The sequence below is a fragment of the Chanodichthys erythropterus genome, chromosome 12 (genome assembly GCF_024489055.1).
Source record: "Chanodichthys erythropterus isolate Z2021 chromosome 12, ASM2448905v1, whole genome shotgun sequence".
Classification (NCBI taxonomy): Eukaryota; Metazoa; Chordata; class Actinopteri; order Cypriniformes; family Xenocyprididae; genus Chanodichthys; species Chanodichthys erythropterus.
The window spans coordinates 53555227-53570726 of NC_090232.1; the positions used below are offsets into that span (position 1 = coordinate 53555227).

The 15500-nt window shown below is 36.1% G+C and overlaps 1 protein-coding gene across 2 annotated transcripts; it reads right to left on the reverse strand.

Annotated features, from left to right (window-relative positions):
* Positions 1-1949: 1949 nt before the first annotated feature.
* LOC137032637 (deoxynucleoside triphosphate triphosphohydrolase SAMHD1-like) lies at positions 1950-10181 on the reverse strand. Of its 2 annotated transcripts, none has more exons than XM_067404484.1 (11): positions 9998-10181; positions 9062-9190; positions 8875-8975; positions 8390-8525; positions 7922-8013; positions 7669-7832; positions 7245-7396; positions 6609-6686; positions 6408-6515; positions 5603-5722; positions 1950-3184 (listed from the first exon to the last, which is right to left on the reverse strand). In XM_067404484.1, the coding sequence occupies exons 1-11, from the start codon at positions 10097-10099 to the stop codon at positions 2933-2935; spliced, it is 1434 nt and encodes a 477-aa protein (XP_067260585.1). In that variant the 5' UTR covers positions 10100-10181; the 3' UTR covers positions 1950-2932. The 2 variants fall into 2 exon arrangements, with proteins under 2 accessions (XP_067260585.1, XP_067260586.1); XM_067404485.1 differs by lacking the exon at positions 9998-10181 and adding an exon at positions 9675-9795.
* Between the last annotated feature and the right edge of the window lie 5319 nt (positions 10182-15500).

Below are 15500 nucleotides of genomic sequence, written 5' to 3' on the forward strand. Positions count from 1 at the left end.
CATTGTGACTTCCTGAATCTCACATCTGCATCAGTTGAATGAGTCTCTTGAAGAAAGAAACAGTTTAATTGAACTTGCTCCTTGCAAAAGAGAAAAACTGCCTTACATTTAACATTACACCTAATACCTAATAAACTACACCTAATTACATCTTTAAAACATTTAAAGATAACAGAGAAAAAGACATTTTTGAATTAAGAAAAACAAAGGGAAAAAAACTGCTAGCTATCAGATATCGTTCCTCTTACACAGACATATGTTAGTAACACATTAAAGGCAGATATAAAATAACTTAACATTAGTCCAGTGGACTATGAACATCGGTCAAGTAATATTTTTGATATTACCTTTGTAGTGGACCTACCTAGATCCCTACAATCGCATGATCTAAAATGAGATGTTACTGTGCCCTAATATTCAGTACTCTATACACAGAAATAAAGTTACAACTCAAAAACAGGCCCATCACTGCATTCACCATAGATTAAGCTGTCACTGCATATCCCTCGCGAAGGTAGGCTTTCAAGTTTTTCTTTCTTGTCTCCTCAACTTTGGGCCATAGACGAGCATGAGCCTCACTGTCATCCTTACAGAAATCCTCTCTAAAATGGATTTTTCTTTCCATGCAGACCGGTGCATTCGTCGACATCCTCCAAACCATATCACCTACAGTTCTCATGCCAAATTGAATGATTGTATTGACATCCACTCCGTGATTCTGACGATTTTTATCAGTGTTCTCTTTCAGCTGGAATTCAAAGGCACGAATGTATTCTGAATTCTCATCAAGCTTACGACTGAGGCTTTGGATGGCGGCGTACAGAACACTAGTGGAAATCTCATCCTTTTCCTGCACTGCTTTCACTCGTTTGGGCTCAGGACTTTTGAGAGGGGTGTGAGGCACTGCTGTCGAACATCTTTAGCAGACGGCACTTCAATCTCCATCGAATCAATAATTTCCCCTTCTGCTTCACCTGAAGCTTCTCCAACATAGGCATGTTCTCCAGTTTTTGCGCCATAACGCTTCAGTGAGTACAACATAAAAGGGCAAGCAAAGCAAAAGTTCTCTCGAAGTTAGTAATAAAAATGTTAAAGTAAACAAATAATTGCAAATGCAATAATCATAGATGGCCTTTAACACAATTTTATCAGAGCCTATGAAAAGTTCAACTTGTCACTCTTGACACGCCCCCAATAACATGAACCCTTGTGAGGTGTCAAGTGACATTCGCTATTTTGATAAGAATATATCATAATATGAATAATTAGTGGTTTTGTGTATGTTCAGTTTGTATTTATTCCCAGTTCACAAGTACTTCAACTGACCATTCCATGATAATCTTCATTTATTTTGATAATATATGCCAAAGCCTATTTTTTTCCCCAGAAATGTATTCAGACTTATTCAAATTGTGTAAGTAAAATGACACTTATATATAGACTAATTATTTTCATTGTTTTATATGATTTTCATAGCAGAAACTGATTTATTACATGAAACAGTCCAAAAATGTCTGGGTCGTCTGGGACACAAAGGCAGTTTTTCCACCTTTTGACCACAAGATGTCGTTAGTGTGCACCGTTTTAAAAAGCTTTCTGAACCTTTTACGATACAGTTGAGGGGAAAGCCTCTGTGCTTTGCAAAGCTTCAAATCACTCATTTTACAGTAACATACTGTAAAGTACATTACAGTAAAGAACAGTGTTGCCAGTATTTTATCATCACTTTACAGGACAATTTTTAAACACTACAGGTTAACAGTGATTCATTAATCACAAAACATGTCTACAAAGCAAATAAACGAATACAGACAAAAATAGAAGAAACACAATCAAATTTATTTAAGAAGGGTTGACACTGAAAAAGCAAAACTTTTTTTTTTTCATAAATCAGTAACAGAAATCACTAACGATTTCCCCAAAATCACAGATAAGATCTCTTACATCTTTAGAGAGGTTACAAAATTAAGAGAAAAAAAAGAAAGATACATTCCAGATAAACTGTTTTCTCTAAAACTGTGTATCACCCAAAAAATCACTCATAGAAAACATAATCAAATCTCTGCACACATAAGAAAAGAAATCATATAATATGAACTAATTAATCAATCATCAAACAAACCTGTCATAGCATCACTCATTTTTACAGTAACATACTCGAAAGTAGATTACAGTAAAGAACAGTGTTGCCAGTGTTTTACCATTAATTTTCAGGACAATTTTGAAACACTACAGGTTAACAGTGATAAATCACTTTCATAAATCACCAACGCTTTCCCCAAAATCACAGATATGAACTCCTACATCTTCAGAAAGGTTAAAAGATTAAGAGGAAAAAGAAAGATACATTCCAGATAAACTGATATCTCTAAAACTGTGTAACACCCAAAATTACTCATAGGAAACATAATCAAATATCTGCACACATAAGAAAATGTAATATGACCTGATTAATCAATCATCAAACAAACCTGTCATAGCATAACTCTTAAACACCCTCTACCGTTAACCATTAACTATATCCAAAATCCACCAACACCAAATACAGCTGCTCAGACAATAATATCAATCAGCCATTATTCCCAAATACCCTACTGTATATATAAAGAACTAAAATATTTTCAGATTTTTATTTTCATTGCTTTTTGTCATCAGCATCTCTATTCACAAAATAAGCTCACATAGACACACGAGTCATGACTTCAGCAGTGCAGTAGTGGAGGTTGTCAATCCATTTTAACCAAATTAATTGTATGATATGCCAAGCAATGAATCATTTATTCACCCTCATGTCATTCCAACCCCAAATGACTTTAGATTTTATTCTGATTTACCTCTCCTACTGAATTGGACTGGGAAACCTAAAAAGTAAATCATTGATTGTTGTTAAAGTTATTTAATATTTATTTTAAATATTAAAATGGGTCAAACTTTACTCTGTCACATGTTTAAGAGACTGAGCAGGGTTTCCTCTGTCCCATGTGTCAGGATTGCGATACTCCCCCTCCCTCAGTAGGTAGTAGGGCTCGTTGTATTCTTGACCCTCATAGAGCTTCCACATGCCTTTGATAACCTTACAAGAGCGGACCACATCTATACCACAGCGGTCCAAAGAAGGACAGTCCTCTGTGATGGAGCACTCGTTGCCTCTAAATTCATCTTGATCGTACACCAGAATCACAGGCTTGAAGAAGAGAGAAAAGATCAGACAATCAGGCAATCAAATCTCTGCACACAAACACCCAAAGAAATCATAAAACTTTGTGTCTAAACACCTCATTAACAGCAGGAGTTGGTTAAAATGACATAAAAGTTATAATGGATGAATGAAGTGTGCACTGTTTTTTTTTTTTTTTTACATGATTCCCAATTATTTAGGCTATATTCATGATTTATTTGTAAAGGTTTTACATTTTTAATTCATTGTTGTAATTAGCAATTAATTTAATTTGACTTCTGAAGCAGATCTGTTAAATGATAGCATCAGTTAAAGTTGATTAAGGGTCAAGATCAAGTTATCTGCATCAAGCCACTCCTATAATCACTGTTGTGGTTAAATTAATAGACTAACTGTACATCATGTGTGTAAGACTCCAGTGAAATCATTAGGTAATTATTCCCTCACGAATAAATCTCTCAACGAATAAAACTGGTGGTGTCTATATTATGATAGACTACTTAGCATTATAATAATATTAACAAATTTATTTCTTAAATCATTATTATTGTCCCTGGTTCACTCTTGTTAAGAAAGACCCAGCTAACAGAATTTTGTTATAAGAGCGTTCTCTAAATACTCAGTGTTGGTTCTGGAAACGTAAAAAATGTCCAGTTTTCTTGATGTTAGAGGAAAAAATGTCCATTTTTCTTGACGTTAGAGGAACTTTTTTATAAGGTATAATGTTCTGTTGATCAGCTTTATCAGAGAAGAAATGTTTTCTGAAAACATGCATTTGCTGATAAAGAAACAACATTATTATAACCAGGGGTCAAGAGCTTAACCAAAGCAAACACTGATCTCCATGATGATGACCTCAAACTAAACATCTAAACTTCTATTAATTCTCAATAAGATCTTCTATAGACGTGTGACAGAATTAAAGTCAGTCTGGTTAGTAATAAGTGAAGCTGGTAATGCTGTTTGTGGAGTTGTTTAATCAGATCTTCAGAGATTTAATGTATTTTATCATCAGTTCATCTAAGGCTGTGGCTGAAGAAAGTTGTAGTTTGTGTTCTTATTTCTCTTTCTTTCAGTGTTTGTTCACAGCAGGTGTTTGAATGATTGAAAGAATGTTTCAGGAACATCATACTAACCTTTTGTCATGATCATGAGTTGGAGTGCCCTGTTTAGCCGCCAGAGGGCACTCCAACAAGGACTTTTGTCACCTGTTTAAACTTAATTTCCCATAATTCACCTCCTGGACTGATTATCCTAGTTTCATTGCACTCAGCTGTTTTGTGTTTGATCATTAGTTCTGTCTATTTAGTCTTAGTTGTTTCTGTCCTTGGTTGTGGTTTGTTAATTTATGTTACATGCACTTTTTGTATCTCTGGCTTTCTGTTTATGGACTGTTACTGTGGATTTTGACCCTTGCCTTTTCTTTGGATTTCGACTTTGGATTACCCAATAAATGCTGCAACTGGATCCTAACATCTTGTTTTTGTGTGCAACCGTGACACCTTTAAATAACATTCTACTAACATTAAGGAAACTGAACATTTTCATGTTCTTGGAATGTTACAAATCAATGTTGAATTTTAGATCAAAATTAAGTTGAAAGAACATTTGAGGAACATTATACCTTATAAAAACGTTCCTGTAACGTCAAGAAGACTGGATGTTTTTAGTGTTCCCAGAACCAATACTGAATATTTAGAGAACTTTCTTATAAAAAAATCCTATAGAATATATTAGCTGGGGTAGCAGTGGCTGGAACAGACTTTAACCCTCTACCACACGCATTATGATAGACCTATAGAAAAAATATTTGGCTCTTTTTTCTTTTCTTAGAATGGCTTAACTTGAAGTGCTGTATAAAAAAAAAGGGAAAAAAAATAAAATAAGGTAATTTATGATATGTTGCCATACGGCAACAACGTGTAAATAACTTAGAATAAGTGTTAGTATATATAGTTAATATTTTTCCTCAGAAATGTTGTTTGTATTGAATCAATCAGTGCTATTATAAGCTTTAACAGTAATTATAAACAACACCTTATACTTATTTTCCAACATATTGTGCTTTTATTTATTCCATTCTCTTTTGCTGAATAATGCTTTATATTCTTTGAATTTCATTACTTTTTCATGATTATTATTTAAATTGCAAATATACAGAGTTTAAAACAAATATAATACTGTTCATCATGTATCATTGATGAATGTATCATCGTGTATCACTGAAGGATTTCACTCTTTCAGTGTTAGTTTTTAACACCTGTGGCTGAGACTACAATATACACCAGGGTATACATACCTTGACTATTTACATGCACATTATGGAGTGTTTTTGTGTGTTTGTGTGTGTGTGTGTGTGTGTGTGTGTCTTGTACACTGTGTCTGTGTATGGACATGAATGATGAATAAACCATAAACACACACCTCACCACGGCGCCACCATTTGAAGCACTCCTTAGCATCCCTCTCCTCCTCGTCAGACTTTTTTGTGTAGTAAACCCTACCAACATATTCAGTAAACTCCTCCGGCAGCAGACTGGATACCTGCAGATACAAGTGAAATAATGTGTTTATGATTATAGATCTGGGAAACTTAAACTTCACTTAAAATTTGATCTTTAAAGTAACAAGTGGTGTTGAGCTGTTTCATAACCATCTAAATACTTCTTAATAATACAATTTTCACCTTATGAAAAAAAGTACAAGATGATAATTTAGTGCTTAAACAATGGCTTGAACAAAATCTAACCAAACACTGATCTCAATTATGGTGAATCAAGTTGTTTTAAGAGACAGGAACAGAACCACCAACATATCTATAAATATAGAGAAATATAAATGTTCCTTCTCCATGTTTCTCTGAGTGTTTTGTAAAGTATTTCTGAGTTTGTTTAATAAAGAAGCTGCTGCACTAAGATCCTGATGTCTCTCCTTCGTTCTGCAACCAGCAACTCTGACAGGAGCAATATGATGATAATTTAGGTCTTGGGCAATCGCTTAATTACCTGCTATCACTAATTTGTTACTGTGAATGTGTGATGTATAGTAGCCTGTCAAAACTAATGTGACACTCTGTATAAGTACACATTTTTTCTTGAAACTACAGACTGAATAAGACAACGTGACTTTATTTTTTACATAATCTAATGATAAATTGTATGTGTAATTCAAACTGGAGAAAAAAAATCAGAAATGCTAAATTACTTAAGCAGCAAAGTGGTAAGTATACCTCGTATTTCTTAATCTTGAAGGGTTCAGTGGGGTTACTTTTCCTGTAGAAATAGACCTTGTCGATGGGTTTTTTATCCTTGCTGAAAGTACAATCCAGCTGAATCACCTGTGTGAGAGATTTACAATATTACAGCCACCTAAATATGTTGAAATGAAGCATAAAAGTCCAAGTGGAAAGTCAGTTTTAAACATAACATACATCAATGATGAAATCCTTCTTATCCAAGAACATAGTTGGGTGTTTGTTCCATTCTTCCACTGCTTTATTCCAGTTTTCCTGTAGCATTAATGATTAAAATCAAACAAATGAGAACAATTTGTCCACAAGAGATGCACATGATAACCCTTAACAATAAACAATTGCCATAAATGTTTCTTATTTACTAAATGTTTAATATTTAAACATTTCTTTACTTGTAAGTGCACATTTCCATTGACTGTAAAGTGTGACATTATGAAATGACAAATAAGATGCAAGGCATGATTTGTCATTTGTTAGTGGAGATGATGAAGTGAAATAAAAACTTTACTGCAGTCAAGACCAGAACTACTTTAGCCATTGTCTGGTTTGATCAGAAAACTGCAACTGGTAAACTGGAAGAGTCATTTAAGGGAACAGCACAATAATGGAATAAATTATATTTGCCCATTATGAAATTATAATTCTTAACAGGTGAGTTAAGTTTCAAAGGTAAAACTGTGTTTTGTAATCTAAGATCCAGTGCTAAATTAAGTTCTAATGATTACATTAATGCCACTGGTTTGTGGTCAACAATCTGTAAATGAATGTAATGTCATTCATTGATCCATCATGTTTTCCTCAGCTCTCTTCTACCTGGAAGATCTGTTTGTTGTTGTATTCAGTTTCTGTTACTCTGGTCTCTCCCACACACTTTGGCAGACGTCTGTTCACAACATCCTCCAGTTTCATCCTGGCATCTTTCAGCTCGTCATCAGTGGAGTACAAGATCTCCTCAAAGATGTGGTCTGATGAACGGAGAACATTTTTTGATTTAACTTTATTTGATGGCTATAAAAATTTTCACTGGTCAAATGAAATCAACACAGTAAAAATCATAATATGATCAAGATGCTTTGAATAATCTTTATTTACTTCATCTGAACCCTGTTTATGTTTGTGTATTTCCAGAATAGTTTAAGTTTACAAACAAACTATTTTAACAAGCTAAAAAAGGCAGGTTGCTGAGAAGCTCAAAATGCATGCGGCTACCCTTAAAAGTGCCATCTGTCCATCTTACCTGTCAGTTTGGACAATTTTGCAACCCTTTCCTTGTCGGATGCTATCGTACGCTTTCGTGAGCCACTTGACCTCTTCTTCTGGCCATCATCTCTTGAAGGGGCATCAGTAAACGGTGAGATCTTGGTGAGCTTGCCTTCAGCTGCCTTGAGGGCTTTTGTGATTCTAATGAACAAATCAAACATACATGAACCAATAAATAACTAACCAACACAAGGATATTTCGAGAACTGAGTAAAAACACTAAACCATACTTTATTTCGATGATGTTGCTGATCTTGTGCTGGTAGGCCTGACTGTAGAGAGTGTACCGGGTTTTAAACATGTCATAAACACTATCTGCCACCTGTGAGAGAAACAAGAGCACAGACTGACACACAAACACTGGAAAATACTGGAAAATAAAATTCACTCAATACTGAATGAATAGTATGGCAGTATCTATCTATTGTCAGTGATTGACATCTGATTCTGGAAATGTCTTTTTCATTACTTAACCACACTGTAATGGAGGATGAATATTTATTTATTATATTTAAACTGAAGTGAAATGTTTTAAAATACAATTACAGAATGAGCAATGATTGATCACTTAAAGATCTTTAATGGGTTATATAATGCATTATCATAACTAAAGTCAACATTTTGTAGTTGTATATGGATGTGATACTGCAGTGTTATCAAAACAGAGTGAAAGTAATCGTACGAGTAATAAATGATACCTTGTCTCTGAAGCAGATGTGATTTCTCCTTTTCACCTCACCCACCTCGTCCACCTCACACACCTGACACACTCGAGCAGATTTCAGCAGCCGCTGATGGTCGAAGCTGTTTGGGATGCCGAGGTGATAACAGTCTCTGTGAGATAAGAGAGCATTTAAAGGTATTTTCAGTACTGTGTTGGATTGTGCAGACCGAAATGGCAGGTGATGCTGATTTTATGCTGACTCCTAACAGTGTGGATACAGCAGTAATACTGATGCCATAGCAGAAAGGCTCTGTTCAGCCATGATTCACACGATCCACAAATAAATAAAAGTGCCTGTTAATGAGGGGTTGTTGAGATGCTAAACATTTTGGGGGTGGAGCTACCAAGATAGGAGTGTAAAATAACAACCACTTAAACATTTTCCAAAGTAATATTGTAAATTTGATCAAATTTAATATAAATGTAAAATAGCATCCTTTTAAAATGTAATATTTTTACCTTGCAAAATAGTCCCATCTGCGCACATCAATGCCGTTCCATTTATTTCTCACAATCTCAAACAGGAAAGTTTTGTCCTCACTCCAATTCCTCTCTTCCCGCTGGAAGAATGAAAATACTTTCAATTCTCAACTTAAATTGTGTATAACTTGCATTGAATTAAAGAGCATTTTACAGTATTTTGTACCATTTCATCTGAAGTAGTATGGTCCCCATCAATTAATTTCTTAATAAAGGTGAGATCACTCTTGTTTATCTTTCCCTTCAGTTCTCCATTCTTCGTTAATATGTTCTCAAGCATCAAGCTTGATGCTTCCTGATGACAAAAAAGCATTATAAAAAATGTATAAGCTGTATATATAATATAATTATTCAAGAGTGGTTCAGTATCTAAAAGTCAGTGATCTGCAATTTATTGGTGTCCTGTTTTTCTATTCTTGATGGCTACCACAGAAAAAAACAAAAAAAAACAATGACTTAAATACCGTTCGGTAAAAAGAAAAGTATGATGATTTGTTCCACCTAAAAATAAATAATAATAATTTTTGACAAATTTACAGATCAGTGATGAACATTTTGAACATTCTGGGTGATTCATTATAAATGTTCATTACTGATCTGTAAAGTTTTTAAAAAGGTCTTTTTGGAGTGGAATAAGTCATATATGAAAAGTGCATTTCATAGAAGAAAGTAAGCGTAAAGGTGATAAAACCCATATGACTGACTTTCTTCTATGAAACACACAAGGATAAATTTATAACAGCATGTCCAAGCTGTTCTCCAGTGAAGTGAATGATGACCGTGTCTTGTCATTCTCTTCCAATTTTTAATGCTGTGTCTTGGTGTTGAGGCTGTGCCCAGTGTCTGAGGCACATGTAAACACCAATAATCATTGGCAGACGGAAGTCTATGACGTCACACGCAGGGTGCCCGCGAGTATAAAAAGGCACCTGAGTTAAGGCCCTTTCACACAGGACGCGGTATGCGCTGCGCTCGCCGTTAGGTTCAGCGCAGCTCTTCAGATACAAAGCGATTTGCGCTGCGCTGGCCAGAACACAGTAGGCGGATTTTCCAAACTTGTATCGGGAGTTCTATACGTCTAATCATTTGATTGTTGTTCCACCTTTCGGTCAGCAGCAAAGTATATGTCCCGTGATAAGAAGTGAGCGATAGCAATCCCTGCTTGTAAGAAGAAGAAAGAGCAGCTCTTGACAGTGTCTGTCATGTCTCCATGACACAGCTTTTCTCCCGATGTCTCTATAGGACCAGCAAACTTGTATTGTATAGCTCTGGAAATTCCAACACAGTAAATAGCTGTTCATCCCATAGACTGTAAAAAAAGATGGACGACGCGACACCGCTTCCTTCCATTGTATTGAACTGAAGCCAAAATAGGCCGTTGAATGGGCGCTGACAGGTTACGCAATACGTCAAAAAAAAAAAGTTTGGAGCCTGGGCATGCGCAGAAGGAATCGTCAGTTGAGCCGGAGGCGGAGTCGCGATATCAAACTTCCGCCCAGACGACTGCGTCATCATTCATGTATTTTAAATAGACTATAAAATTATACACAATTTAAAAGTCTACCTATAAAATAATAGGCTATTCTGTTTCTAGAGCAATAATATTTTTGAAACAGCAAATTCAGTAGATAAAATCAATATAATATGCCACTAGAAACAACTCTAAATCGTCAGAAACGGTCCTGCCATTTTAAATCAAGTTCAACTAACGTTACAGGAGATCGATTGCTGTAGTTAGAGTAAGCTATCATTAGTTTAGTCCTGCTAATTATTATTTTATACCCATAAAAATAATAAGTAACTGCCAAATAACGATCACCTGCTTTTTCCCGACATGGTTAACATTAGGTGTGTTATCTTAACTAATAACATTTATTAATTAGCTTATAACGCCCACATTTGATGTTACAGAAAAAAAGTTCAGTGATCCGTCAGATCCTGTAGGTCGGTTAGTACAGTTTACTGCTGAACAACTCATTTTGTTGGTGTTAAATAACAAAGAAATCGAAAATTAACAGTTAGTTAATACATCTTCAATCTCCCCTCGAAGCTCCGACAGTCCTCAGACAAGCTGTCAATCAACTTCGAATCATGACGACACGCCCCGTTTTTATAGCATCAAATTGTTAGCTAAAATCTAAATCATCACAAAAACGAACAATTGAATATATATCAGTGTGATAACAACTACCTTAAATGACCAAAACCATCTTTCAGAAAGTTTTATTTGAAGCAGAATTTATTTTTAAGTTTTCACTGAAGTCTCATTCGACTGCATTGAGAGGGTGGGGTTTATGACCTGTACTGCATCCAGCCTCCAGGGGGCGATCAAAGAGCCCGTGGCTTCACTTTTCAGAACGTATGAGACACACCCGGTTCATCCATTTTGCTTTCCGATTGTTTGGATGCCCCGTTGCTATTGGTCGCGCGGGTAATCGTCACAGAGCGCAGCGGCAAAAGTTGAACTATTTTGAACTTTGACCGCGGCGTGCGCGCAAGCTGCGCTCCGTTGCGTCTGCGCTTTGGTCGACGCAGTCCTCGCGCGGCACGGGCGCAAGCCATTGAAACAAATGGGTTACATAGCGGTGGGCGTTTGGTATCGATATAATTTAATTTTGCCTATAAAACAAAGTGATTATTATTACTAATTATGTCACTATTCGCAAAGAAGAAAAACGTATTATGATTTTGCACTGGCCACACAAACATTTTTTAAAAAGTCAGGATTAAAATAAGTTGACGTTATAAACAAACGTTATAAACGCATTCTATAATACAGTGGTTCCCAAACTGGAGTACACGAACAAATGCTGAGTAGTTCATTTAATTCTACCTTAAAATAATATTTAAATCAAGCATGTATTTCTAACTGCCAAAATGCCGTAAATCCAGTACATTTAATCAGATTACCTCATCATTTGGAATCAAAAATGACTGTATCCACACAAGCAGCATGCATATAATAGATGGCGTGCTGAATCTGCTGCCTTAAAGGTCCCGTTTTTCGTGGTTTTTTGAAGCTTTGATTGTGTTTATAGTGTGCAATATAACATGTGTTCATGTTTCGCGTGTAAAAAAACACAGTATTTTTCACATAATTTACTTATCTGTATACCGCTGTTTCCACTGTCATAAAAACGGGCTGATGACTTCCTTGTTCTATGAAGTCCCTCCTTCAGAAATACGTAACGAGTTCTGATTGTGCCAGCGGTTCCTGTGTTGTGATTCGACAGCTCTGAGCGCACCTTGCCCGGAAAGGTCACGCCTCTTACCATAACGTGGAGATGCATGCGCTCAGTGTTATTGTAAACATGTCTTTAATTTTACCCTATCAATTTGAGCCGGAATCAGACCCGGTGATTGGACTGCGGGATGAAAATAACAGCGTTTCGACGACATGGCGACAAACACACTCTACAAACGCAACTCTTGTGTATTCCTGTGGGTGGAGGTTAGTCAAAAACTGTTTTAGTGACGTCATTAAAGAAGGAAGTAGAGGGATGTAGTCCAAACTGGCCGTTCGATGTAGGCGACTTCTGTTAAATAAAATATCTCGCTTGGCATTGAACTTTGAGCTTTAAAATTTTACAGATTTTATTTATACTCTAACAACAACATTACACACTAACTAAAGTTTGAAACATGGGATCACGAAGAACGGGACCTTTAAATCGCGCTAAATTACTGGCGTTCTCGACAATGCACCTTTGTAAAAGCGGGGATTTAGCACTTACTCGCATGAAGAACAAATATAGACACAGATAATGGATTCATTTCGATTTAAGACTCAAACTTTCTCCGACACAAAAACATACCTTGTGTGAGTTCTTGTGTTTAATGATGATAACGAGCAAGCACGCAATTGTTCCCAAATATCCACATGACTGCAAACGTGTCAAATTATACAACAGGTCAAAAAACAAAACGTACTTTTTAAACACATTACTGTCAGTATTTACTCTATTTTGCAATGAAATAATAGTTCTAACGAAAACTACAGCAGAACTTAAACACACGTCTGTGTTTCACGAACAATTATGCGGCTTTGAATGAATCGTGAGAATCAATGATTCATTGATTCATTCACAGCCATTCATTACTGAATGAATGACTCGATGACTCACTCATAAACTTAGTTTTACTTAGTTTTACCATCATTGCATATTTCTCTAATGAACATTTTTATATATTATTTTATTTATTTTGTAACATTATATATTTTATAAAGTTATTCATAAAGGTAAAAATATGCACTGGAAAATCAATTTAGAGGGCAAATATTGTCCCTTAATGCACTGTAAAATCCAATAAGTAAACCTTACTTAAAAAAAGCATGCAAACCGATTGCCTTGAAAAACCAAGTAAGGTGAAATAGGAATAGTATGTAGAACTAACAAGTGCCTGTCTAGTATTGTACACTTACAAGAGAGCTCCAGTAACTTAAAACAAATTTGTATCGTATACTCAATCAGAGATGATTAAGATTAGATGTAGCCTACTTGTCTTAGTATAGACTACTCAGAATTACTATTTTAAACAACTAAATCATTTAAAGTAAAATACACTTTGTGAGTATTCCTAATGCTGCGTTCATACCAAACACGAATAGAGCGTCAAATTCGCGTCTACCGCGTCTAGTTTGCCGCTTGAACATTTTGAATGCATTCGCGCGTCTAGAGCGAAATAGACGTGCGTAAAAAACAAGCGTTTAAAGCGAAATTGACGCACATCCGAGGCGAAATCCGCTTCTTGTGGGAGGGGCTAGGCGTTGCTAGGCGGTTGTCTGTTTGCAAGATGGCTGATATTGATCGTGCGTTCATCGAGAGAGCTACCGCTTTGTATTTGCGAGTCGATAAACGTGTACGTGACTCAAAAGTGAAATGTGTATTTACAACTTACCAGGTTGCCCAATCTCCTCACTGACACTCTTCCAAGCGAGGTCCTTTTTATTCCTGTCTCTATAGAAGTATGAACTTGTGTCATAAATCTCTGGGTGACTGCTCACTGATAATATCAGTCATTCCTCCATTTTGAATGAGTGACTCCGGGCGGGCCTGCCGCCACAGCAGCAAGCAGGCTCCTGATTGGTTAACGCGGTGCGAATTTACGCCAAAGTTCAAATTTTTCAACTCGGACGTGAATTCGCGTCAAACGCGTAAATGCACAAAAAGCACCATTCGCGCGTAACGCTCAATTCGCGTAATTCGCGCGTCAATTCGCATCTTCCGCGCCACGCTAAACGCCTCATTCGCGCCGCGAGACCTCCAGACTTAACATTGAAATCATTCGCGCCAGACGCTCTATTCGCGTTTGGTGTGAACACAGCATAACTCATTTATGCAAGTTGTGCTAAAGTGATGTTTTCTGCATACAACTTGGAATTACCGAGTTTAATTTACTTCAAAGGCAATCCAGTTTACTTGTTTTTACATTCCATATGAGTCCATCTTGCCGGGTGTTAAAAAGTAACACTGAAGCAGTGTTAAAGTTAATGAGATAATTGATTGATGATTGAGTGATGATTGACAATTAGTGGAGACACCTGATGTTAATAAGCAGAATCATTGTAGGAAAGAGAGAAAAAAGGTGTTAATTAATGTTTTATGAATGTTTCATTTCAAGTCACCATGAAAGAGGTCAGTGTTTGCTTTAGTTGGGCTCTTGACTCTTTACCTTTTATTATTAATTGTTCTCTGGCTGCTCCAACTTTGTGTTTGTAAAGCACATTTGTTATGGTCAGAGAAATTATGATTTGGTCACAATGTAAGTTGTTGGTGATATAATCATCATGTGATGACCTGATGTCGTTTAGAGTCTAAATCTCTGATTCTGTGTGCTTGATGTGTAGCTTTAGTATTAATGATTGTAGTCCTGTGATTTTACAGCTTGAGATCCAACAATAGCATGACTTTATCTTTTAAGAATAATACATTATGCACTGAAGCTTCAGTGTTTAAACACACACAGACATCAAGAATCAGCATCTGATTCTCAAGAACGGTGACGATAAATAAATACAAAATACTGACAAACAGATCAACTCTGAACATCACAAAACAAGCTACTGTCACAACAAAACAACAGAAAAATAAAAGCAAACATGAACAATCTACGAAAATTACAGGACAATTCAGCTGCATAATTTATTCATGCAGCAGTGCATGATGGGAGCCATGTTTTTGTTTTGATTGGTGGCTCCCATCATGCACTGCAACATGAAGCACTTGATTGTCACCATTGTTGAGGGTCATATGCTGATTCTTCATGTCTGTGTGTGTTTCAAAAAAACCCTTCAGATCATAAAAGCTCTACTGGATCTCAAGCGGTAACAGATTTACTATAAAGAAATAATATAACATCTACATCAGCAGTTAATACTGGATGTCACCAATGAATCTGGCCATTTCACAATGAGAAAACACAACCATTATGACTGTGCTTACCAAAGCACTGTAAACCTAAATTGAGCAACTTTAGCTCACATCACTTTTGGGAAACACAGCTCAGATCATAGTTTCTCTGGCCATAACAAATGTGCTCTACAAACACAAAGTTGGAGCAGTCAGAGATAAATTAATGTTAATAAAGAGAGTCAAGAGCCCAAC